General features: G+C 45.1%; 1 protein-coding gene across 1 annotated transcript; it reads right to left on the reverse strand.

The window, feature by feature from the left end:
* LOC123728744 (RIMS-binding protein 2-like) lies at positions 1-26365 on the reverse strand. The gene is given in 24 exon segments (XM_045701428.1): positions 1-198; positions 2534-2671; positions 2934-3005; positions 3130-3230; positions 3787-3964; positions 4189-4358; positions 7274-7405; positions 7849-7930; positions 7932-7955; positions 8244-8390; positions 8547-8597; positions 8599-8703; positions 8808-9368; positions 9400-9600; positions 10039-10190; positions 11365-12180; positions 14047-14156; positions 14396-14475; positions 14762-14913; positions 15944-16148; positions 18259-18309; positions 19516-19620; positions 21954-22074; positions 26274-26365. Coding segments are annotated over 22 exon segments (3828 nt in total). The 5' UTR covers positions 19618-19620; positions 21954-22074; positions 26274-26365.

A 26365-nucleotide genomic window follows, 5' to 3' on the forward strand; every position in this document is an offset into this window, starting at 1 on the left:
TTATTTAACCGGAGAGAGTCTCTTGAGCAGTTTCTTCCCCTTGGAGAGCAGTCCTTTTTCTTTTTGTTGTCTCGGAGGTCCCTGGGGCCCCCTGGTGGGGCTGATGGGCCGCATGGTGCCTGGGGGACACACGGGACGCACCATGGGGGATGCTGCTCGGACAGGCGGGGTCGTGCTCTCTGTGGTATCCGTAGTTACCTGAAGAGAGATGCCATGGAGGGTGGTGGGGGGTAGGGGCAGTGCATTACAAAGAAATCAGTAGTCCACTGTGGCCTACCCTTTCTCTGTCTGAGGTAGGGCTACAATAGTACACACAGTCAACAGTCAGCATTGTGTCCCTCAACACTTTATCACCCCACTGTCACCTGAGTAGCCCTATCCATCTACAGTAAAGCTATATATCCAATGGGACTTTAAAATACGTTGTGTTAAATAGAGTGAAGGGTTGGGTATGCCAAATATTTCTACAGTCTAATTCAATTTCCAACAATATTTGAATTTGATGTTATGTGTGCTGACCTTGAGACTTCTCAGCATTAGCTGTCAATATAGACAAGTATGAAAACATAACTCTGTATAAAGTCCTAGGAAAAAGAACAGTGTCAATGCAGACCATTATACTTACTGTAGGTTTTCCACTAAATGTGTGTCAAATACCTATGTAACGTTTATCTTTCAAATAGGGCTGGTTTCCCGGACAAAGATTTAGCCTCAAATGCTTGCTCAATAAAAATTTGCCATTGGAATAGGTTTTTAGTTCAGGACTAGTGTCCGGGAAACAAGCCCATAATGTTTATAAAAGTGGTTCAGAATAAGGATGAGGTATTGCCTTTTGGGCTATTATTGAAATCATTCCTTAATACCTCCCTCTCCTTCTGTTGATGGGGACTGAAGACATTGGTGGGGCTGCTGAGGTTTCACACATACAAACACTGAGGAGGAAGCCATCAAACATAGAGCACGACATCGCAACACCACAGATTCTGATAGGTCCATCGATCATGAGGGACACCAACAGTAATATACAACACTCAGGGACACAACTGTAGATACCATCCCTCTTGCCTAATGTACTGGACTGGCAACCGATCAAAGTATGGTATGCTATCATACAGTTAATCTAGGACCTTTAAAATGGTCTCTCAAAGATAAAGAGGAATAATTGTTGAATCAAATGGGGATTTGCAGCTCTCATTAGTAATGGTTTTTCAACAACTACAGATATAGGGAACTTTTAAGTTAGCAAAATAGAGCACTATCTCACAGATAATTAGTAGTCCACTACTTTGCAGGCATTAAATCACTCCAATAAATTGTTACAAAAATGTATTTGTAACAATTTTTCTAATTTATGCTGAAAATTAGCATTCTGGTTACACTAAAAAGTAAGGGGAAACACTTTCCTAATTACGTGGATTAGTATATAAAACTTTAATGTGCACGCATGAATAACCATGTTGCTATAAACTTATGACTGTGTAAGAAGAATGTTTACTGGCTACAAATGAACCATTTAACATAAGTGTAATCACAATACCCAGCATTAGATCTGTCAGTCTGGTATCTCTAGTTGCTCACATACTGTACAAGGCAGACAGAGCCATTTATGACGTGAAATGAACAATCTTCTTCTGTTTGTATTTGCCAAGCAGGTGAGGAAAAAAAGTAAATCAGATGTGGTGACGTTTCATTTTCAGTACAACCCACACACGACTATGAGAACAGAAAAGAAAAACAACAAGAATACGCACATGAACACAGGTCGCAAATGAAAATTATTGCTGCTTTTATTGTTCCATTGTACCATTACAGTATGGATGTATCACTGTGGCTGTTATTTCTTCTGGTTAGATTAAACATGGCATATCTATCAACTTTCATCAGGCCTGAAAAATATATATATTTTTTGAAGTGTGTGCAGTATACAAAAAGAAACAAAGCCTCTCCCAGGAAATACAGCAGTTGGGCCAAAGTCTACTATTATATAAAAGGTATCGAGTTTGTTTTTGAAAAAGGCATGCTTTGCTATATTACCAACCCTACAGTTTACTCAAATCCTTTCTGTCCATTTGGGTACAACTGGTAGAAATCAGGAAAGTTTCAGAGGTGTTCCTAAAGCACTTATTAATAGACACAAGATCCAGAGTTGGGTTTGGTGTTTCGGTGCAAAGAGGTTACCTAATGATCCTTCTATATTCCTGTGTAGGAATGACTTTAGCCTATTTCAAATCTGCACTCCCTTATGTCACTGGTCTGTGAATATCACCCACCCCGTACGGGCACAGTTCAAGTGTTCAATCTCTCTGTCCACATCAGGCTTTGCTTCTTCCTTTCTAACTCTCAGAAAGGTTTGACTGCGTTTGTCCCTTTCGCCGGCCGGGGCTAAGGTTTGTATAGTCACCACTGTCACTGTCACACACGGACAACACACACACACACAGAACACAGACGGCAAGTGGAGGAAGCGAGGCGTAAATCAAGAGAGACGGAGGATGGATGGACAGAGGGACTAGCGCTGAGAGCGGCGATGTACCCTTTTAGCCTCGGCCCGGTTGGCATGTTCATCCTGGGCGTAGCGGGATGGAGTGTCCGTCAGGTACACCTCCACATCGTCAGGCACTTCTTCCAGAAAGTTGGAGGGGACGAGGCCACGGTGGCCATTGATTTCACCCTGCAGAGAGAGGAGAGGAGTGTGCAGTGGGGATGAGAACCATGGCTAGACCCATTGAACTCTGATGGTCAAACCTGAGGGAAAGAGCCCTCTCCTGTGCAAAAGGACATACTATGTGTATGAGCAGGCTGTTGAGCCAATGGTATTTCTTAAAAATGCATAACTAAAACATCTGACTTTTACAACCTTTGAATTGCCCTATATAATAATAATAATAATTCTACTAGTAACATCACGGAACCCAGAAAAGAGGCATACTCACATAGTAGAACCCGTCTTCATCAATCTCTCCAAATACAGCGAGTATGTCACCAGCACAGAAAGTCAACTCAGCCTATCAGGAAACAGAGATGTCATTAATACCCTTACAATGTCTGTCTATCTGGTTACATGTATGTACAGTGTGTGTGTATGTACAGTGTGTGTGTGTGTGTGTGTGTGTGTGTGTGTGTCAATACCTCCACGTCCACGTTGGGGGAGCTCTCTCTGGGGTCATAATCATAGAGGGCCACCATCCTCCTGGTGGCCTGGTGCTGGCAGAGGCCTCGTCTGTCCTGCCCTGTGAGAGGAAACAAGAGGACACGCCAGGACAGGAGGTGATATAGTGACAGATGTATATGTGGTGTCATAGAGAGATTCGTGTGCCCTGCCCAGTATGTTACCTAGAAAAATATGAAATGGGTACAGTCAAAATGGCTACCAGTCCACCCGTTATGGAATCATTGACTTGAATGAGGATGTCTGTTCTTGTCACGCCCTGACCCGAGAGAGAGGGTTTGTTTCTCTATGTGGTTAGGTCAGGGTGTGGGGTGGGCATTCTATGTTTTGTATTTCTTTGTGTTGGGCCGATTATGGTTCCTAACCAGAGGCAGCTGTCTATCGTTGTCTCTGATTAGGAACCATACTTAGGCAGCCTTTTTTCCACCTGTGTTTGTGGGATCTTATTTTTGTATTGCTTTGTGTGCCTACAGAACGTGACGGTCGTATTTTCTTTGTTCATTACTTTTATCGTGTTCTGAGTAAATAAATCACAAGATGAACATATTCCACGCTGCACCTTGGTCGACTTCTCTTTACGAACGTTACAGTTCTACTCCTTATAGTTCTGTGGTTACCTATTCCAACTTTATCCACTGGTGTGTTGAGTGGGAGGAAGCCCTGCTTGATGAGCTGGTCCATGGTCTCCTCATCCTCAGCCCTGATCTCTGACACCATGTTGCAGGGCAGGAGCCCCATCCTGCCTCCCCTGATCTCCCCTCGGTAGAAACCATCAGTGTCCTTATCACCATATACCTGGAAAGAGAGAGCGAGAGTGAGCGAGCGAGAGAGAGAAAGCAAGGGAGAGTGAGAGGGGAGGGAGAGAGAGAAAAATGGAACAAGAGTGATTGGAAGCAAAACGAAACAAATGGCAGAAGGAAAAGTCTATTTTCAATGATGTTTCATATTGTACCTCATTGTTTTAAAACACAAGCACAATATATCTCCTCGTATGGCCTAGCCCTGTGTGTGACACCCACCCTGATGATCTGGCCCTCTTTAAAGGGCAGTTCCTCATCTGCTGCGTCCGGGTTGGGAGACATGGACAGGGGGTCGTAGTCAAACAGAGCCACAAAGATCCGGAATGATTCTTCAGGTTCTGACTCATCGTAGTTAGGAGGGGAGCGGCGTTCCCTGTCCCTGTATCCCTCTTAAACACGGGCGAGAAAGAGATCACATCCACCTGCATCTCAATATACAGTTGAAGTCGGAAGATTACATACACTTAGGTTGGAGTCATTAAAACTTGTTTTTCAACCACTCCACAAATTTCTTGTTAACAAACTATAGTTTTAGAAGGTCGGTTAGGACATCTACTTTGTGCATGACTCAAGTAATTTTTCCAACAATTGTTAACAGACAGATTATTTCACTTATAACTAACTGTATCAGAATTCCAGTGGGTCAGAAGTTTACATACACTAAGTTGACTGTGCCTTTAAACAACTTGGGAAATTCTAGAAAATGATGTCATGGCTTTAGAAGCTTCTGATGGACTAATTGACATAATTTGAGTCAATTGGAGGTGCACCTGTAGATGTATTTCAAGACCTACCTTCAAACTCAGTGCCTCCTTGCTTGACGTCATGGAAAAATCAAAAGAAATCACCAAGACCTCAGAAAAAATGGTAGACCTCCACAAGTCTGGTTCATCCTTGGGAGCAATTTCCAAATGCCTGAAGGTACCACGTTCATCAGTACAAACAATAGTACACAAGTATAAACACTATGGGACCACGCAGCCATCATACCGCTCAGGAAGGAGACGCGTTCTGTCTCCAAGAGATGAATGTACTTTGGTGCGAAAAGTGCAAATCAATCCCAGAACAACAGCAAAGGACCTTGTGAAGATGCTGGAGGAAACAGGCACAAAAGTGTCTATATCCACAGTATAACGAGTTCTATATCGACATAACCTGAAAGGCTGCTCAGCAAGAAAGAAGCCACTGCTCCAAAACCGCCATAAAAAATCCAGATTGCGGTTTGCAACTGCACATGGGGACAAAGATCGTACTTTTTGGAGAAATGTCCTCTGGTCTGATGAAACAAAAATAGAACTGTTTGGCCATAATGACCATCTTTATGTTTGGAGGAAAAAGGGGGATGCTTGCAAGCCGAAGACTACCATCCCAACCTTGAAGCACGGGGTTGGCGACATCATGTTGTGCTCTTCACAAAATAGATGGCATCATGAGGTAGGAAAATGATGTGGATATATTGAAGCAACATCTCAAGACATCAGTCAGGAAGTTAAAGCTTGGTTGCAAATGGGTCTTTCAAATGGGCAATGACCCCAAGCATACTTCCAAAGTTGTGGCAAAATGGCTTAAGGACAACAAAGTCAAGGTATTGGAGTGGCCATCACAAAGCCCTGACTTCAAGTCTATAGAACATTTGTGGGTAGAACTGATAAAGCTTGTGCGAGCAAGAAGGCCTACAAACCTGACTCAGTTACACCAGCTCTGTCAGGAGGAATGGGCCACAATTCACCCAACTTATTGTGAGAAGCTTGTGGAAGGCTACCTGCAATGTTTGACCCAAGTGAAACAATTTAAAGGCAATGCTACCAAATACTAATTGAGTGTATGTAAACTTCTGACCCACTGGGAATGTGATGAAATGAATAAAAGCTGAAAAAAATAATTCTCTCTACTATTATTCTGACATTTCACATTCTTAAAATAAAGTGGTGATCCTAACTGACCTAAGACTATAATCTTTACTAGGATTAAATGTCAGGAATTGTGAAAAACTGTTTAAATGTATTTGGCTAAGGTGTATGTAAACTTCCGACTTCAACTATAGGTCCACTAGGATCCACTACAGTTGTAATGGGTCACAGTCTATGGCATTATGTTACATTGATTCTGGATTCATATCTATAGCATGAGAGAAACAATTTTTTTGACTGAATTTGGCCACTCAGTAACACTAGTGTGTAGTTGTGAGTCATGTTGCGCATGCTATTATGCATGGACGAAAGAAGGGAGGAGGCATATATAAACAGGTGTGTTGTTTACAAGTGATTTACAAGTGAGAGAGCCAAACCATGTAGGTGACTGTGCAGTACTACTGTATATAATGGATTGAGCTTGCTCATCAAACCAACACTTAATTTTGTACCGTGCAAGCAGAATTCTGTGGTCAATCCATCAATTGGTCCCAGTATCAGCACAGAGACAAGAGTAAATAATGTAATAATGTAATGTACATCAATTTGACACCACATATGAACTTATGGCCAGGTTACAGATGGATAGAGATTGGAGAGCAAACCAGACATGATGGGTTACACGAACATGGTTGACACACACACACACACACACACACACACACACACACACACACACACACACACACACACACACACACACACACACACACACAACACACACACACACACACACACACACACACACACACGAGTTAAACATGCATACTGCTGAACCCTGACGTAGTGGTACTGATCTGACTATTGTATTAGGCTCCACTAAAGTACAGTGGGCCAAAGAAAACTCTGTCTGTCCTTTAGTTGACTCCTTGCTTAGAAACGATAAAATAAGATCAGACCATCAGCATAGTGAACATATGAAAACCCAAACAAACTGATAAATATGTATTTATATGTAAGATGTAATAGGAACATTTTAGTAGAACTTTCTATAACAGTCATTGAGTTCTCAGCAAGGACAGCGATGCTATATAATTCTTAAAAAACCCTGACTCCTTCCAATCAGTCATGCATAGTAACCCCAGTAAAGGTGTGGTGAGTGGGGTTAAATTGAGAGGGGGAAGGGTTTAGCAGGCATCTGATGGAGTTCAGTGCAAGGGAGGGAGGGAGAAGCATAATTTGAGCAGCAGTCATTCCAATCCGCAACAGTGGGCGGCCATCTTGGGCCCAGTGTGGCTCAGCAAGCTTCCATATTGGTGCAGTGCAGTGGATCATGCTAGGTGTTCTGAGACATATTAAGGCAGTCGTTGGCATCACTACTCTCCTCTCAACTAGGGCTGGTGGCTTTTGGCTGTGCTTTGGTGAAGGAGCGAGGGATAAACCACAGCACGTACCATTATAGGAAGGCTTGGCGCCTGTGGGGCGTCGGCTGGACGACCACGTCCTGTGCCGTGCTACACTGCCATAGTAAACATCTTCCGTGACGGGGGAGAGGTTCCCATCACTGTTACTCTCTGTGGTTATCTCTACAGGAAACACCAATCAGACGGTGGTGGTTAATAAAGTGCGCATGCTACTCATTGGTTGGTTGGTTCGGAGGTCTCTTCCTGGCATAACCTTTGATAATCCTAACATATCGCTGGCCATAAACAGAGAGCTCAAAAGCAGTTCTTAATAACTGAAATATTCAGCTACATTTGTTATGGTGAAATATGTGTCTGTGTACCTTGTCACCGTAGCAGCCAGGGAACGTTCTAGTAACTGATAATACTGTACATTGACTGTAAGTAAGCTGTCAGTACTGTGAAGGCATGAGCATGGTTCAAAGACACAGAGGTGATCTGTACACAGAGAAGCTCATGGACGATTAAAACAGGAAGCAGAACATCTACTAGGGTACAGAGAACATCAATGCACAAAAACAATACAACTCCCAGACTCCTCTCTGGGCTAATGTGACCCGACTGACCAATGGAGGGCACCATAAGAGGGTGTCTCTGGGGCTGCGGGCCGTCCCGAGGCATTCTTCTCCCCGTCTCCCGATCCAGCCGACCCCCCAGAGGGGGTGTTCCCAGTCTTAAAAAGATCACACATAAAAATATCTAAATCTCCCCACAACTAGCAAAATTACTTCCAATGACTATTGCTTCAAATAAAAGGTCAACCAATCAAACAAGATAGAGGAAGTATTCTACTGTAGACACATTGCTGGACACAGGGGCCATATCATCCAACTGCGATAAAGTGGTTTGCGTACTTGATTTTTTCCATTGTACAAGTGGTAATCAGAACCAAATCAGTTTACTCGATTTTAATATTTCAATGTTAAGCTTTGATGAGAGACTACACGAGTGGTATTCCTACCTTGAGTGCATTATGGGAGTTGCGTCGTCGTCCCTCCTCCAGCTGCATTTCAGAGTAGAGCTCCTCCTCATCCTCTTCCATGATGTCAGAAAGGTCAGAGCCCCGGCTGCTATCACTGTGGTACTCCTCACTGTGGCTGTAGTGGGCCTGACACACACACACACACACACACACACACACACACACACACACACACACACACACACACACACACACACACACGTGTGAAATCATACTAGGATATCCAGCACCTGGACAAAACCATTGGATGTGAATATGTACCCTATTAAATTCTGTCTTTACCGGCCTGCCCAGCTCGGACCCTCTGAGGAATTCATCTACTGAGGCCCCCCTGTCTCCTGCGGCCGTGACCATACCCTTCCTCATCCTCCTCTTCCTCGTCTGAGTTCTGTTGGTGGAAGGCCTGGCCCTGCTCATTGTAGACGACTCTCCTCTCCATCTAACACAATCCATAGGCAGATATATGTAACTTCAACAAACAAATGATCAGACTAGAGCTTTAACCAGGGCAACATTGATTGGCTTTATGTATGAATGACTCACTCTGCCACTCTCTGCAGCCACCCTCTGTGCTGCCTCGCGGGCGATGGCTTTGGCCATTTGGTCTGGGATGGGGGTGCCCCTGGGCTGTGGCAGGATCCTTTGGGGAGAGGGCGAGCGGTGGTTGGCAGAAAGGGGCGCCTCCAGGGTGTGCCCGTACATGGGGGCAGGAGGAGGCTGGGCGGAGGGGGAGTGGGTAGGGTCCCAGGGCTGGCTTGGGACGCCCCCATGCTGGACCACCTGCTCTTTGGCTTCCAGGTCTCTGGCACTTACTGGTCTCTGGTGGAGCTGGGGGGGTGGGTGGGGCAGCAGGGGTAGGCGGTGCTGGGAAATTGTATGGGGAGGATGAGACTGGAGGTGCAAGGGCTGTGGAGGACCACCAGGGTGAGCGGGTTGAGGCTGTCGGTGAGGCTGGGGAACAAGATGAGGGGGCAGGGGTTGGAGGTGTGGCTGGGTTTGAGGACTGTGGTTAGGGAAGGGTTGTCTGTGAGGCAGGGGTGAGGGAGGCTGGAGGTGAGGCAGGGGTAGTTGGGGGTGGTGGAGGTGAGGTGACTGGAGGTGGGGTGGGGGGCGTGGGAGTGAGGTAGAGGGGCACTGCGTGTGGTTGCTGAGGGGGCACAGGGGCAGGGTGAGGAGGCGGCAACAGTAGGTTGTTTGGAATGGGGGCAACGTGGGAGTCCTGGGACTCTCCCTGTGCTGATAACGTCCTGACGATGACCTCCCTGGCCTCCAGACACTGGATCCTGTTCAGCTCCACTGTCACATAGTCAGCCAGAGGGTACAACACCTCTGCTATCTGACAGGAAACAACACACACCTCGGGTTGGACACAGTTGACATTCAGTTCATTGTTGCATTCCTTTCAACTGCTTTTCAACTGATTTGCTCTTAAATTCAGAGCAACGTCCACTAGTATAGACAGTTTGCCTAATACAGACCCTGTGCAACTCTACAAAGGGAGGATGTCCATATTTAATGTTCACCAGCAGAGAGAGTGAGAGTGCTTTCTAGGGTTTTCACAGGCCCTTGTATACAGAGAATACTAGCACTGACAGTGAGAGCAGTCTAGGTAGCACTGCTGAGCACTAAAGCCAGCAGTGATGTAATGACACAATTACACACACATATCACATACTCTAACACTCGGTATTTCACTCACTCTCACATACTTCGCTGTCACTTGGGGTATACCCTTACTCACCTTCTGTCCTTTGGCACACAGTTACTGACTCACCTTTTGTCCTTTAGTGCAGACTGCGTATCCGATGACGCAGGCTCCATTGGAGGTTCCACTGGATGAGAGGATAGGGGGCTTCCAGCGCACCTGCAGGACCCCTGGTGCCTGGCCACACTGCACCTGCACCTCCTGAGGTGGTAATGGGGGGCCTGGAGGGGGATGACACATGAGATACTATCTACATAGGTTTTACACACACAAACGGTGAGGGAGTGGAGGTGAGTGGAGCATTCATGAGTAGAGCATTCATGCTGTTACTTGTTTCATCCTATCTCTTTTTGTTGTGAAATTACGTGATACACAAATCCCCTTTCCCTTTTCCAATGTTGGTTGCATAGACCTAAGGAATCACGATGTAAATGTTATGTAATATCCAGGCAATTTTGGGGGGATTATTTTAAATGTGAATCCTAAATGCATCCTAAACATCTTATCTGATTAACATCCAACTCTTTAGCTTTGTAATCAGTCTAATCACACTCAAACAGATATGTATTTATCAATATAGTATTTAAAAGCAATTTGGAATGTTCTAGCAATGTATTGTATGATGAAAAAGTGAAAGTAGAAGGCTGAAAGGAACAAAGGGAGGTGTGTGTGTGTGTGTGTGTGTGTGTGTGTGTGTGTGTGTGTGTGTGTGTGTGTGTGTGTGTGTGTCCGTATAGTCTGTCTATGTTTGTCTGTCTGTGTGTCCGTGTGTCTGTGTGTCTCTTGTGTGTGAAAGGCGTCAGTGTGGGTTGAATGAGTACAGCCTGTTCTTTCCTGGTTCACTAGGTACACCATGCAGGACATCACAGTGATGTCACAGCTCAGGCAGAGGGAAATGCAAACAGATCCTGATGTGGTCATTTCAGTGAAGGATAGAGTGGGAGAGAGTTACTTAAGCAGATTTAGGTTGCATCCCACATAGTGCGCTATATAAGGAATATGGTGCCATTTGGGACATAACTTTAATCTATGAGGTATATTAGCATTGAGCCAAAGGGAGGGAAAAGCTGAGGAAGTTACTCATAGTTGTTTCCTAGGTTTTTAAGTGCTGTTAGCTTGTTTCCATTCGATGTGTCAGTTGCACATGCCAATCAAAAGCTACTTCCTACTTTTCCCATAACCACCATAACCCAACTGGTCTTCATTCTGACCTGATCTGGAATATGGTCCTGGACCTGGACAAAACATAACAGACATACATAGCACACGTAAGGACGTGAGTCATCTATATATCTATGGACGTTTATCCAAACTTTCTAGAAAACATAGATGACATATGAACAAATATATGTACATAAAACACTTAGACTTAAGAAAAGATCAAACCGGCCTCACCAGCAGCTTGTGTACAGAACTCCACAGCAGCCTCCTTCTTCTCCCTCTGTTCCATGAGCAGTTGCCATGGCACCTGGTGTGGCCGGGCCACCACCCTCACCTTGTATACCGTCATGGCCTTGAGGTTAACAAAGCGCAGCCTGTACCACCCAGGCTTCACCACTGCATGCTCTGCCCCGTCCAGGAACACTGTGTGCCCATAGTTACTGTTGCTGGGCAACCATGAGAGCTCGGCTGAGTCGCGCAGGATGTCGTCCACACGCAGTCCATACGGTGCCACCACCACGTTGGCTCCCACCATCAGGGTGCAGCGCAGCTCATCCGACAGGCCCCTGTCTGTCACACTCTGCACGGACACGCGGTGCGTATACGTGTCCAGATCCAGCTTCTCCAACAACGACTTGGTCCTGTCGCCGTAGGGTATGCTGGCACGCACCTCGCCATCCACCAGCACGTTGTAGCAGCTGATTTTTCCCCATCCCAGGGGCACCATGGGGGGCTCCCAGGCCACAATGACGCTACGGGCCAACTGCTTGATCAGGGTGATCCTCCGGGGGTAAGGCACAATGTCATCGACCAGATCCTCAGGGTCCAGGGGCCCTGTGCCGTTGCTGCAGGGGCCCAGGGGGTTGCTGGAACCCAGTAGCCCATCCTGAGGGGCCCCTCCATCCACCCCCATCAGGCCAAGGGTGATATGGTCCAGAGAGCCCAGGTCCTCCTCTCCGTCCCCTAGTTGGATGGATGGTTTCTCCTTGTCTTGGACAAACTCCACAAAGTTGGACGGGACCAGCCCTCGCTGGCCGTCCAGCAGCTCACCTGGAGCACACAGAGACAGACAGAGAGAGAGAGATGCTTATTATCAACAAAATATAAACCCACAACCATCTCTCTTCTGCAAATTCCTCTACAAATCTTGTCCCCAAACACGTTATTCCAAACAATTCCATGAAAAAGGACCTTTAGAATGTATAAAGGAATTAATATTTATATGGGAATCTGGTATGTAAAGAATGGATCAAAAGAGTTGAGCAGAATATGGATATTTCTGTTGGGAGTAACATGTAGTATCACCCAGGATTTTTTGGCTGTGAAGATTTAATTAGAGCGATTATTCAGTCAGACACAGTAACACCTTCCAGGAACCCTGTTCTGTTCTGACACACAGTAGCCTGATGATAGATACCATTCACACACGGCCGTCTCAGGGGGAATCTATGGCATGCTCAAGCCTTTAATGATGCCTGCTGCAAATGTTAACATCAGCTAAAAAATAGACCATCTCATCAGTGTAAAAAGAGAAAGGAAAATAATAACGAGAGCCCTTGTGACTCTCGTGTTTTGAGCACTATTTTCCCAGGCCAACATGACCCTGTGGTGCTCATCCTCAAGGTAGGGACTGTTCTCTCGGATCTGACAGAGAAGGAAGGATAGGGCTATGATGCCATCATCACTTTCTCCAAGATGTACGGTGGGTTAAAAACCTATTCCTGCACAGTGGATGGAACTAAGGGTGTGTCTGAAATGGCACCCAATTCACTATAGTGACTTAGTGACCACCAACCTCTTTCTCTCATCAGTACTGTACTTGCTTTTCAAAGAGATTGTAACGTTCATCTTATTGAGTGGACCAAAACGCAGCGGGAACGTGTATACTCATCTTCTTTATTAGAAGGAAAAAACACAAACAAAATACTTATACAAAATAAACAACGACGACGACGACGACGACGACGACAGTCCTGTAAGGCTAAACGCTATACACGGAACAGGAAACAACTACCCACAAACACAGTGACAAAAACCCCTACTTAAATATGACCTCCAATTAGAAGCAACGAAGAACAGTTGCTTCTAATTGAAGGCCAAACCAAAACTCTGAACATAGAAATAGACTAAATAGACACAGCCATAGAAATATACTAACATAGAACATTGCCCAAAAACCCCGAAACACACTAAACAAACACCCCCTGCCATGCCCTGACCAAACTACAATAACAAACAACCCCTTTTACTGGTCAGGACGTGACAGAGATCCTGACTGTCCTCTCCCTCTCTATCTCATCATTCCAGTCAGTACAGTAGTGAGGCTGGGAGGCCCTAGCTCTCCTTCTGCAGAGGGATATGTCTGTGATTAATCAGAGCCTTGCTGGATTAGCCGTCGAGCTACATGGCTCAGGCTGCATCTTGACAACAGCTTGTTCTGAGCACCAGTATCCCTGTGGTAAATACAAACCACTTCCTCCTCCATGCAGCCAGCCAGGCAGGCAGTAGCTAGGCTAAATCTAGGCATTATCACCCACCACCACCAACACCACCGCCCATGGCTGCAAGTGATGACTCACCAGAGCTGCTGATGCAGGCTGAAGTCTGGGCCAGGGATGCTAGGAGGATTAGCGTAGCCATGGATGAAAAAGCCTTCATAAGTCTTATGAGATTAGATGTGACGCGGGCCCTGTTGATACTGATGCCAATGGTGAAGTGTGTGTGTGGAATGTGTGTAGTAGTACATTTACATTTTAGCCATTTAGCAGATGCTCTTATCCAGAGCGACTTAGTCAGTGCATTCATCTTAAGATAGCTTGGTGAGACAAACATATATCACAGTTGGAGTAAGTACATTTTTCCTCAATAAAGAAGTTAGCAGCAAAGTCAAAGTAGTAGCCCTGGATTCACTCTCACCTTGGTAGAAACCGTCGTCGTCCATGGTGCCGTACACGTATAGGTACTTCCCAGCCACCAGGGGGAGCTCTGCCTCTGGGTGCTCGTTTGGCCCATCGTAAGGGTTGTAACTACACAACAAGAGAGAGGAGGGGGAGTTCAACATATTGATGTGCTCCTGACCACAAGATATACTGCAAGATTTTTATGGTGAAAAGAGTGCTTCCGATCTGCAGGTTGATGTACTTGTTAATCTAACTCTGGTCCAGGGTGTAACATGCGGCTTGCTCACACTGACATAACGCCCTGGACCAGAGTCCTATCTGATCCAGCTGTCCCAGGTGTTGTGTGACAAACTGAACAGTCCCACCTGTAGCGGGCGGTGCAGAGACGGACCGTGCCAGTGTAGCAAGGCTTGGACCGGGGCGCAGGGCTGACCTCATCCTCCATCTGCAGGAACACAGGGGCAGAGGAGCAATCATAGAGTTGCATCTAAATACTTCCACCCTTATACTCTCTAGTTCTACTTCTCTGACAGTTGTCACTGGAGAGTCATGTTTCTGTCCGGTGTTAAACCCATAGGTTATACAGCTATATCTCAGTTGACTGCTGTCATGTGCTATTATACAGCTGTTCCAAGAATAGCCCATCTCTTGGTAAGAGCAGAGATAAAGCACCCTCATGCTTTTGCCTTGAGACTGTCTCTGAATGGGAAGAGAAGAGGGGCGGTACCCACCTCTGAGAGGGTCGCCCGTTGTGGGCTGCTGGGGCAGCTCGTTGTCACGGTGGTGGGATTGACAGATAGCAGCTCTGGCCTGTCTCTGTCTCCGATCTGCAGTGAGCGGAGGAACTTCGATATCAGTGGAGTGTTTGCCGAGCTCTCATTGCCTGGGAAACATTGATTTCCACACCAAGTAAAGAGCATCTGTCATTCCTTCTGCTTTCATTCATGGTACAGCTATTGATTTCCTGTTCAGGGGAGTACACAGCAAACACTCTACAGTATATGGCCAGGACCTGGCTGTGCTCTTTCTGCCTGATGCATCTGCAATGCATTTCCCTGATGCTTAACACTCTTGAAAGACACAGATGACAGGGACCAGGACACAGCCATCACAGAGTTCTCGTCAACACACCCCTACACAACACCAAACCTAGGTAATTTCACATTTTAAACAAAAAGATGGAATTAAAATTATTGGTGGTTGGATTTGTTTCATCACACCACCAGTTACAACCATACAGTAGCATTTTCACTGCAGTAAAGTGACAGTAGAGGATATCTAGAGCAATATCTCAGAGCCTTCTAATCTATGGTATCTGCATTGCTGATTCTGCTGTATGTATTAGCTGGCAGGTTACAGTATGTGGGGTTAGAATACTAATGTGTTGGCTCTCATTAGCAGATGTCATATATCAACCCTCTGATCAATGAGCTGTGTTATTGATCATGAATATAGCAGCATTTCGCCCATTTCCACAGTGGTCCAAATCTTCCTTGTAGCCTACCGTTGAGATGGGCTGAAGAGAGAAGCAGGACCTTACTCTGACTCACACCAGACAGTTTATCTGCCAATTTACCTTCTCTATCTGCCACTCTCCCAACCTCACTCCAGCCGGCTTCTAGTAAAGGTCACTGTTGTGATAACTAGATTAAATTACTGTCTTGTTCCATTTTGAATAAATTAATTACCCACGCATAATGACTGACAGAGCCTCATCTGGAGCACAAACAAGATTGTATACATAGACTTTCAGAACCGTCCACTGGTTTTGATGGATGAGATACACAGTTTGAAACAAATGCCAGATATGATGCATGTACTATGACTCTCTAAGGCTAGGCTCTTTTCTGCTTCATATGTATGTCTTCTGACTGCACAATGCTCTTACAGAGGGCAGGGTTGGGAGCTCTCACCTTTCCCTGCCTGCACTGCCAGTCCGTTGAGGATTTGGGAGAGTTTATTTTCCAGGGAAAGGGGAATTTTTTGTTTGGAGAAAGGCTCAGTGCTGAAGATGTCCACAGTATCTGCCTCCAGACTGAAATCTTCCAGGCTCTTGGACAACTGGCCAAACTGTTTAGTCTGTGACCTGCATTTCTGCTCCAGGTCGCGAACCTTGGCCTTCCATGGACAAGGATTTGACATAGAGGGGAGGAGAGAGAGAGAGAGAGACAGAATCAATCAATGGAAGGAAGGTTTCTGTGTTCTTATGTAGCAAATCTTTAGAAGGGGATACACTGTATTACATTCATATTTTAGTCATTTATCAGACGCTCTTATCCAGAGCAACTTACATACATTTTCATACTGGTCCCCCGTAGGAATCAAACCCACAACCCTGGCGTTGCAAGCGCCATGCTCTACCAACTGAGCCACAAGGGATCTATTACAAAGCAATGCATGTTTTATGTTAATAACATGTACGTAATACCTCTACATGACTATGAGTTCAACTTATCAATGGCTTAAATCCTTTTCTGGTGCTGCAGATATCAAGCCAAACCAATTACGGCACGGGATCCCAAAAGAGCCATTTCATATCAAAAACACTGCCTGCCAAGTAATCAATGTACAGTATATGGAAGAAGAGGCTGTGCAACGCTGATACACTTTGATAACCAAAGCCAAGGACTGTGAAGAGTTAAGAGGCTTATAAAAGTATTTACATTAAAGACATTATCTAAGCAGCTCCGAGACGATAATTAGAGCCTTGAGTTAACAACCGTTGGGTTTTCTCTGAAAGCTAGAAGGCTCAAACCCCATGGCTTGCTGGGTAAGAGATAAGACAAGCCAGGGTCCTAGCCAAGGGGAAAGTTGGTTTTACCCAGCAATAAAACTAGATGTTTCAGAGTCAGAACACTGGGCTGCAAGATGGGCTGAGATACAATAACTGAGGATGAATGAACAGCCATCGTTTTCAAATGGAAACAAGGAAATCAAGTGTATTTTGATGTTACAGAACATCTGGGAGGTGTACCAAATGGCACCCTATTCCCTATATAGTGCACTACTACCATACAGTGCACTACCATTGACCAGAGCCCTAAAGGTCCTGGTCATAAGTAGTGCACTATATAGGGAATAGGGTGCCATTTGGGACACAATTTTGGACTACAGTACAGAGGCAGAAGAGGATCTATAGTGTGATCCAGTACCAACACAGGCTCTGTTCAACTGATATAATTCAATCTAGTTCAATATTAGCATATGTATGATTGCCTAATTACCATAACATATGCACTGATGTGAATTAGAGCCCAAGTGATTCACTGAGACTTTTTAAAGGCTATAGGAAGGAAGTGACCATGGAGATGATGAACACTGGGTAACTAGATGTTTCAGGGTGAGAAACATAATTATCTGCATTCTGTCCAAATGGTTCTGTTCAGACACAGAAGAAACATATAGAAACACACAATGACATTGAATAAAGATGAAAGAAAACAAACACCCAAATCAAACTGTTACACCGTATGCAATCAATGTATATGTAATACAGTAATCCGTGCAAAATCATGTCAATAAATTAGAAAAGAGAACCATTACAAAACAAGTAGGTACGACGAGTCCCCTATGGGGAATATCATGTACAATTAATATTCCAAAAGAAAACACCCCAAATCATAACCACGACAGTGCTGAAAACCAGAAATGAGGGAAATGAACATTATGCCTAGTTCATCTTAGAGCCATCTCATCTCTGGGTTAACTGAACATGCTGTTGGAGTTCTCTGTGCACAGTGCCAGTCCTAATGCAGCTCCTCTGCACTGTAGATATTTCATCATCTGGATGGTTTCCCCCTGAACTCCTGTTGATTTTTCTGTAAAAGAGGTTTCTCGAGAGCCATTAGTGCCGTGGCTGGGATAAGAGCTTCTGAACTTAGCCTGAGCAACGGCAGAGTTCAGCGGTCTAACTGAGTCGTAAAAGAGAGAGTTATGGGCAGGTTGAGGTTTTGCGGACCCAACTCTCTGGGTATTCCAGGCTCATCAGTGCTCAGCTCCCCACTCAACAAAAGCCTCCAAAAGCAATACAAATACAGTATAGAGTATCACCTGGGATTAACCAGGTTTACCTCAAAACTCTAGCTCTTAATGAAAGGCAATACAGATTTGGTGGATTTAAAACAAGGTATTTTTCTTATGCATCAATGTGTCTTGCATACACAAACATTTTGAAAACAGCCACGGAAGCCATCCTCACATTGCCCACCGGACCTCCATGTCCACTTACCTCTAACAGGTGGACCGCTCCCTCATGCTCTCTCTCAGCTTCAACCTGAGCCTGGAGAACACAAACACAGTTATATAGGACCTGCAGGTGACACAGTGAGCACTGCACATTCTCTCTCTGTCAGTAATACATCAAGCATACACTTGGCACAGCTCTTGGTACACTGCACACATAGAAGAGACAGTCTGAGCTGAACAACAACTCAAGAGGAACTGTCAGTGCAAGAGCAGACACATGCAGAACCCTCAGTGGTGTCAGCTCTGCACAGCATGAGCAGGAGAAATAGTCTTAAAGAGACAAGTTTACGGACTACAGTACAAAGGCAATGAATGCCTCACAGCTGTGGGGTATCTGAGGACAGGGGAGACTAGGCGAAACGGAATGGGTGCTATGACTTCCAATTTAAAAACCTGCAACTAAGGTGCATCAGAAAAGCCTCATAATATCAAGCTGTTTCATCTAGATTGGCTTTGATATCTGAAGGACGAAATGCTGTTCTACTCCAGTGATATATAATCTGTGCGATTGCTAATTAAATGGAATCGCAGCGCAATAAATTAGGTAAAGGACAAAACAGACAAAGGACGAGGCCTCAAAGGAGCACGCTGAGGCAGATGCATACAAGCACACCGATTGAAACGCAGATAGGCGTGCACACTGACAAACACACACCAATACTCAAAAGCAAACATCCTCATTCAACTCTCAATAACACACACACACACACAATCACACACTCATTCCCGTCTCCCTAAAGTGACGTGCTTGGTTAACTTTAGGCAGTGTCTCTGGGGAGTCTGATCTGTGCTGTGCTTGTGGTCTGCTCTAATTGCTATGTGTCTGTCATGGCTCCTCTCTAAACAGAACACACAGGGATTCACACAGCTCTCTAGGAGCTCAGATGACTGCTGCCAATGCAGACAGACACACAATCACAGGAGACTACTGATTATATGGCCCCTTTTACATTCCCATCATATTTCATATCCACAGTCTGAGTTGAACAACAACTCAAGAGGAACTGTTAGTGCTAGAGCAGACACACGCAGAACCCTCACTATGGTAGAATGTTGTTGTTTTTCATGAGTCATGAGTTACAGTGTTTGGGGGAACATTGCATAATAGTTGCACAATACCAGTCTCTCTAATCAATGCACACATACTTGACCACTGTTATCATGATGCATTGTCTTTAGTGACCACTGTGGTGATGGTTGGAGTCTAGGGCGGAGGCGAGGTGGGGTGTTATGGGCTTACCTTATGCAGAAGGTGGATCTTCTGCTGCTTGGTGGTGAGGGCAGCCAGGGCCTGCTCATGCTCTTCATCCAACTGCTGCCTCCTCTCAGCAGCCTCTCGCATATGCTGGGGAGACCAGGTCACAAACAACGCAGTCAATACATGTTCATATGCTGCGGAGACCAGGTCACAAACAACGCAGTCAATACATGTTCATATGCTGCGGAGACCAGGTCACAAACAACGCAGTCAATACATGTTCATATGCTGGGGAGACCAGGTCACAAACAACGCAGTCAATACATGTTCATATGCTGGGGAGACCAGGTCACAAACAACGCAGTCAATACATGTTCATATGCTGGGGAGACCAGGTCACAAACAACGCAGTCAATACATGTTCATATGCTGGGGAGACCAGGTCACAAACAACGCAGTCAATACATGTTCATATGCTGGGGAGACCAGGTCACAAACAACGCAGTCAATACATGTTCATATGCTGGGGAGACCAGGTCACAAACAACGCAGTCAACACATGTTCATATGCTGGGGAGACCAGGTCACAAACAACGCAGTCAACACATGTTCATATGCTGGGGAGACCAGGTCACAACATGGTCAATACATGGTCATAGTGTGGTAACTATGCCTTGAATGGTTACAACACAGTCCAAACACTTTTACAGCACCCATAATACCAGATTAATACATAAAAAGTCAAAGGCAAAAGAAACAAGAATGCTGTCATTTTCCATTCAAATGGTATGAAGTTTGTCTACCTCTGTTGACGCCATATCTAGTCCGACTCACTGATTCTTATGATCAATCACATACACTTAGTGTACAAAATATTAGGAACACCTGCATCAGGCGCATCAGTTTGAGTTTGTCAAGAACTGCAACGCTGCTGGGTTTTTCACGCTCAACAGATTCCTGTGTGTATCAAGAATGCTCCACCACCACCCAAAAGACATCCAGCCAACTTGAAACAACTGTGGGAAGCATTGGAGTCCACATGGGCCAGCATCCCTGTGGAATACTTTCGACAACTTGTAGAGTCCATGCCCAGATGAATTGAGCATATTCTGAGGGCAAAAGGTGGTGCAACTCAATATTAGGAAAATGTTCCTAACGTTTTGTACACTCAGTGTATAGTCACCCACTCCCAAATGAGTTATTATGACTGTATCTCCAGAGTTAAGAGCAGCTGCCACCGGTAGGACTTGGAGTTAGGGACATAAGATGTTTCTTGGAGCTTAAAAACATAAAGCAGCTTATAAACTCTTGACATTCATCTTTTTCTCTCTGGGAGAAGGAAAGCTCCAGAGATGCTCAGAGGTGTCCTGAGCTGGCACTGCTTTGCATAATCACAAAGGAGTCTTAAGCTCTACTGGAGACGCAGGAGACTCCAGTGACTGAGGGACTGTCACTTGGCTCACTCTGTCAGATGTGGTTGTGGTCATTCAAAGCTCCAAAATGGACTGGCCCGATAGACCTCTGGCTCTCATACACAGTGATCAGACGCTAGCCTACAGCTAACTGATTCTTATAATCGTCGTCATCGGTATCGTTATCGTCATCATCATCATCCTCATCCACAGCAACAAAGATGCAACTTCTCAGTTTGAGACTCCACTTATTCAGATTAGCCAACTTTATGGCAATATTATGTCAGTGAATATCTCTCTCTGAAATTGCTGAGGTATAGCACAATCTTGGTAACATGGTTATGCAATGGTGAAAAAGTACCAACTATTATCCCTGAAAAATTGAGCACACTGGAAACGAAGGAGAGTGCTCCACTTCAGGAAATCTCTCACTTATATTTTTTTCCTTCTCCCTTTTCAGTCTTTCTCTGCTTTCTCCATCCTCATCTCTCTCCATAATATTCTCCAACATGCAATCTCCACATCCGTACAAATCAATAGGCAATGAGAAAGTAACATGCACTTCTTTTATTTTTTAGGAGCAGGAGTCAATTTCCTCAGATGGGTACATTTCTCTCTCAAATATAGCCACTCCTTACAAACAGACAATCAATATTGAATGGAGGGAAGCAGTGATTTGTAATGAGAGCATATTTCACACTGCTATGAGACTGCTGCTGATTGCTATTGGCATACAAGAGTCTAATGAAAAAGCGTTTCCTGTAAAACAAATGACAAAACTCACACACTTTTATTGGGAAGTAAGATGTATTCTATAACTCATAGGATAGACTTTGTAGATATATGCAATTGTCCAATCGGGTTTTCAGAAAATATTGATCTAGTGATCTAGCCTTACCTTAACCTAACCCAATCAGATTGCAAAGGTCTTATAGAACCCTGTCTCTGAAGTTTAATCCATATCTCATGATTGGCTGACAGAGCTTACTGTTGAGTTGAAAAAACAGTAGCAGTGAATGTAGGAGAGCTAGGACTGATGGATGGATGGACGGACGGATGAATTCTCACCTTGAGGACCTGCTCGAGGTTCTCCAGTTTGCCTTGGAGCCGTTTCCTCTCCTGTTGGGCTGTCTCTCTCCTAACTCACAGCACTGTAGGTGTGTCTGAGCTGCTCATAGTCTGACCTTACCTAGAGAAAAATAAAATAAAGACAGAAATCAAGTTAGGGGAAGAGTGAGTCAGGGTGAAGAAATATACACTACAAGGCCAAAAGTATGTGGACACCCCATCAAATTAGTGGATTCAGCTATTTAAAATTGAGCACACAGCCATGAAATCTCCATAGGAAAACATTGGCAGTAGAATGGCCCGTACTGAAGCGCTCAGTGACTATCAACTTGGCACTGTCATAGAAGTTTGAGTTTGTGATGCTGAAATGTCTAGGAGCAACAACGGCTCGTAAAAACACTCACTACCGAGTTCCAAACTGCTTCTGGAAGCAACGTCAGCACAGGAACTGTTCGTCGAGAGCTTCATGAAATGGGTTTGCATGGCCACGCAGCCGCACACAAGCCCAAGATCACCATGTGCAATGCCAAGAGTCGGCTGGAGGGGTGTAAATCTCGTTGCCATAGGACTCTGGAGCAGTGGAAACGCGTTCTTTGGAGTGATGAATCACACTTCACCAGTTGGCAGTCCGACGGACATATCTGGGTTTGGCGGATGCCAGGATAACGCTACCAGCCCTAATGCCTAGTGCCAACTGTAAAGTTTGGTGGAGGAGAAATAATGGTCTGGAGCTGTTTTTCATGGTTCGTGGTAAAGGCTTCTTAGATCCAGTGAAGGGAAATATCAACACTACAGCATACAATAACATGCTAAATGTCATTAACATGTTAGATATTGCTGCACTTTCGGAACTAGAAGAACAAACATTTTGCTACACTCGCATTAACATCTGCTAACCATGTGTTTGTGACAAATAAAATTTGATTTAGATGATTCTGTGCTTCCAACTTTGTGGCTCTTGAGGGCTCTGTGCAGGCCAGTCAAGTTCCTTTCCTGTTTCAGCACGACAATGCCCCTGTGCACAATGCGAGGTCCATACAGAAATGGTTTGTCGAGATCGATGTGGAAGAACTTGACAGGCTTGCACAGAGCCCTGACCTCAACCCCATTGAACACCTTTGGGATGAAGTGTAACACGGACTGCGAACCAGGCCTAATCGCCCAACATCAGTGCCTGACCTCACTAATGCTCTTGTGGCTGAATGGAATCAAGCCCCGCAGCAATGTTCCATCTAGTGGAATGCCTTCCCAGAAGAGTGGAGACTGTTATAGCAGCAAACGTGTGACCAACTACATATTAATGACCATGATGTTGGAATGAGATGTTCGACTAGCAGGTGTCCACATACTTTTGGCCATGAAGTATATATGGAGTGAGTGAGAAGAGAAAAAATATAATTTTGTTCTTCCATCAATTTACCTGTCCTTTTTAATTTACATTGCCTTCAGAAAGTATTCAGACCCCTTGACTTTTTCCACATCTTGTTACATTACAAATTGATTGAATAAAAGAAACTCCTCAGCAATCTACACACAATACCCCATAATGACAAAGATAAAACATGTTTTTAGAAATGTTTGCAAATGTATTAAAAATAAAAAACAGAAATATCTTACTTACATAGTAGGTATTCAGACCCTTTGCTATGAGACTTGAAATTGAGCTCAGATGCATTCTGTTTCCATTGTTCATCCTTGAGATGTTTCTACAACTTAATTGGAGTCCACTTGTGGTAAATTCAATTGATTGGACATTATTTGGAAAGGCACACACCTGTCTGTATAAGGTCGAGGCACAGATCTGGGGAAGGGTACCAAAACATTTCAGCAGAATTGGCCACAGTGGCCTCCATCATTCTTAATTTCTTAATGCTTGGGGCGGCAGGTAGCCTAGTGGTTAGAGCGTTGGACTTGTAACTGAAAGGTTGCAAGATCAAATCCCAGAGCTGACAAGGTAAACATTTGTCGTTCTGCCCCTGAACAAGACAGTTAACCCACTGTTCCTAGGCCTTCATTGAAAATAAGAATTTGTTCTTAACTGACTTGCCTAGTTAAAAAAAATGGAAGAAGTTGGGAACCACCAAGACTCTTCCTAGAGCTGGCCACCAAGCCAAACTCAGCAATTGAGGGAGAAGGGCCTTGGTCAGGGAGGTGACCAATAACCTGATAGTCATTCTGATAGAGCTCTAGAGTTCCTCTGTGGAGATGGGAGAACCTTCCAGAAGGACAACCATCTCTGCAGCTCTCCACCAATCAGGCATTTATGGTAGAGTGGCCAGACAGAAGCCAATCCTTAGTAAAAGGCAAATGACAGCCCGCTTGGAGTTTGCCTAAAGACTCTCAGACCATGAGAAACAAGATTGTCTTGTCTGATGAAAGCAAGATTGAACTGTTTGGCCTGAATGCCAATAGTCACGTCTGGAGGAAACATGGCAAAAGCATGGTGGTGGCAGAATCATGCTGTGGGGATGTTTTTTAGCGGCAGGGACTAGGAGAGGCAAAGATGAACGGAGCAAAGTACAGAGAGATCTTTGATGAAAACTTGCTCCAGAGTGCTCAGGAACTCAGACTGGGGCGAAGGTTCACCTTCCAACCGCTTAAGTCTCTAATTAATTAATATAATTAGATCAGCTCGTTCAAGGTAACTTGTGGACCCCATGAAATCGTACCGCACCAGTTATTCACAATGTTGTACTTGTTTGCTGAAACAAATTATTTCAGCCATACCCTCAACTGAAATAATCCATGATAATTTTGGGTTGTGGGTAAAGATTGTGACAAGATCCTCTGTTCTGATATGAAATTTAATCTATTATATATCTCCACATAATTCCAGTATTCTGACAACTGCACCTAGATGTGATAAAATCCTTTCTCTACACAGGGGTCAGTTACTGTTCATCTGGGGATCATGAGGGGATCGACCATGAAGAGAAAATGATAACGACAAACACCAGACTGATTGGCTTAAATCACCCACAGCAACGAGTCCCTCGCCTTCCCTCCCATCAACCAGACAGCCCTGGCACATTCCTCTCAGCACTCATTCACTCCCCCCTCTCCTCTTGTCTATATGCCCCCCCCGCCTCTGATATTGGAAGGCCGCTCTGCTCGCATCTCCCATCGATCTTACGTCATCTGCTTTGAGAAATCGTCCCTCTGATGCGAGGGGTAGACAGAGGCGCCTTTCTCTCTCCCATGTTATTTACTGAGTCTCCACAATCTCATTCACACCCAGAAAGTGAGAGGCAAGCACCTCGGCTAGAGCCCGGCGCTACGCTAACTCTTCCTTTGATCACTGCCTCTGATGCTAACGCTAACCATGTCCTCTCAGGTAGTAGCGTCAAACCCAGGCTCAGGTACCTGGGCACCGCACTACTCTGCCCCCCCCCTCCCCTCTTTCATTTCAAAGGCTGACAGATGGCTCCTTTCTGTTGGCCATGGCATGCGGGCGGCATGCGTGAGGAGCCGGATAGGGGATTAGGATGGAGCAAAGTGCCGAGCTGTTCTGTTCTCTGGACACGTGTCAAAGCTGGCCCCGGGAAAGTGACACCATTAGCGGTAGCCGCCCCCCTGCTGCAGACGGTCGCTCACTCACACTCCCAGTCTGTGTGTGTGTTTATGTGTGCGCGCGTCCGTCTGTGTCTGTGGGGCCTGCTGGATAGGGATAGGGATGAGATAGAGATAGATTTACACACAGAGGCTGGGAAGTGATGCTGTGATGTTTGTGCCATTCTGGTGTGTTGGTTTTGTTTCCCAGATAACAGTGTTTAGAGAATAGTAAAGCCTTTAGTGTGGGCATTGACATTATGACTGGCCTATGTGCTATGAGCATGGCCTCTCCACCTCCATCGGGAATGCACTTCAACTCCAAAACTCTACAACGTCCATATGGTAGCCTGTCTGTTATCACTGTCCAGCACATTCTGTTACAGCTAACAAATGTCCCAGCATCCATGATACACAATACACTCCTCATCTAATGTATACAATTCCACTTAACCACAACAAGCATCATCTCCTTATGGAGACAGAGTGAAATTGTGCAAGGGGCTTTCAGTAGCTATCGATCTATCAGAGATGGATCACAGATTCCATCAGTTAGTGTAATGTAGAGCCTCCTCTGTGAGAGACACCCCTGGGGCCATGACAGGCCAATATGATATCTGCCCATTGATCAAGTGATATAAGCACAGTACTGGGCTGAGCTATATGATGAGGTTGAGGCTAGGTCCCAAATGGTACCCTATTCTCTACACAGTAGTACACTGTGTAGGGAATAGGGTGCTATTTGGGATGCAGACTGGGTCTTTTACCTACCTGGTCATATTTGGATGCCTTCAGGTTGTTGCTGGACAACTCAAGGATCAGGCGATCTTTCTCCTGCAACGCATCCAAAGGCTGAGTCTTCT

The sequence above is a fragment of the Salmo salar genome, chromosome ssa01, assembly GCF_905237065.1.
Source record: "Salmo salar chromosome ssa01, Ssal_v3.1, whole genome shotgun sequence".
Classification (NCBI taxonomy): Eukaryota; Metazoa; Chordata; class Actinopteri; order Salmoniformes; family Salmonidae; genus Salmo; species Salmo salar.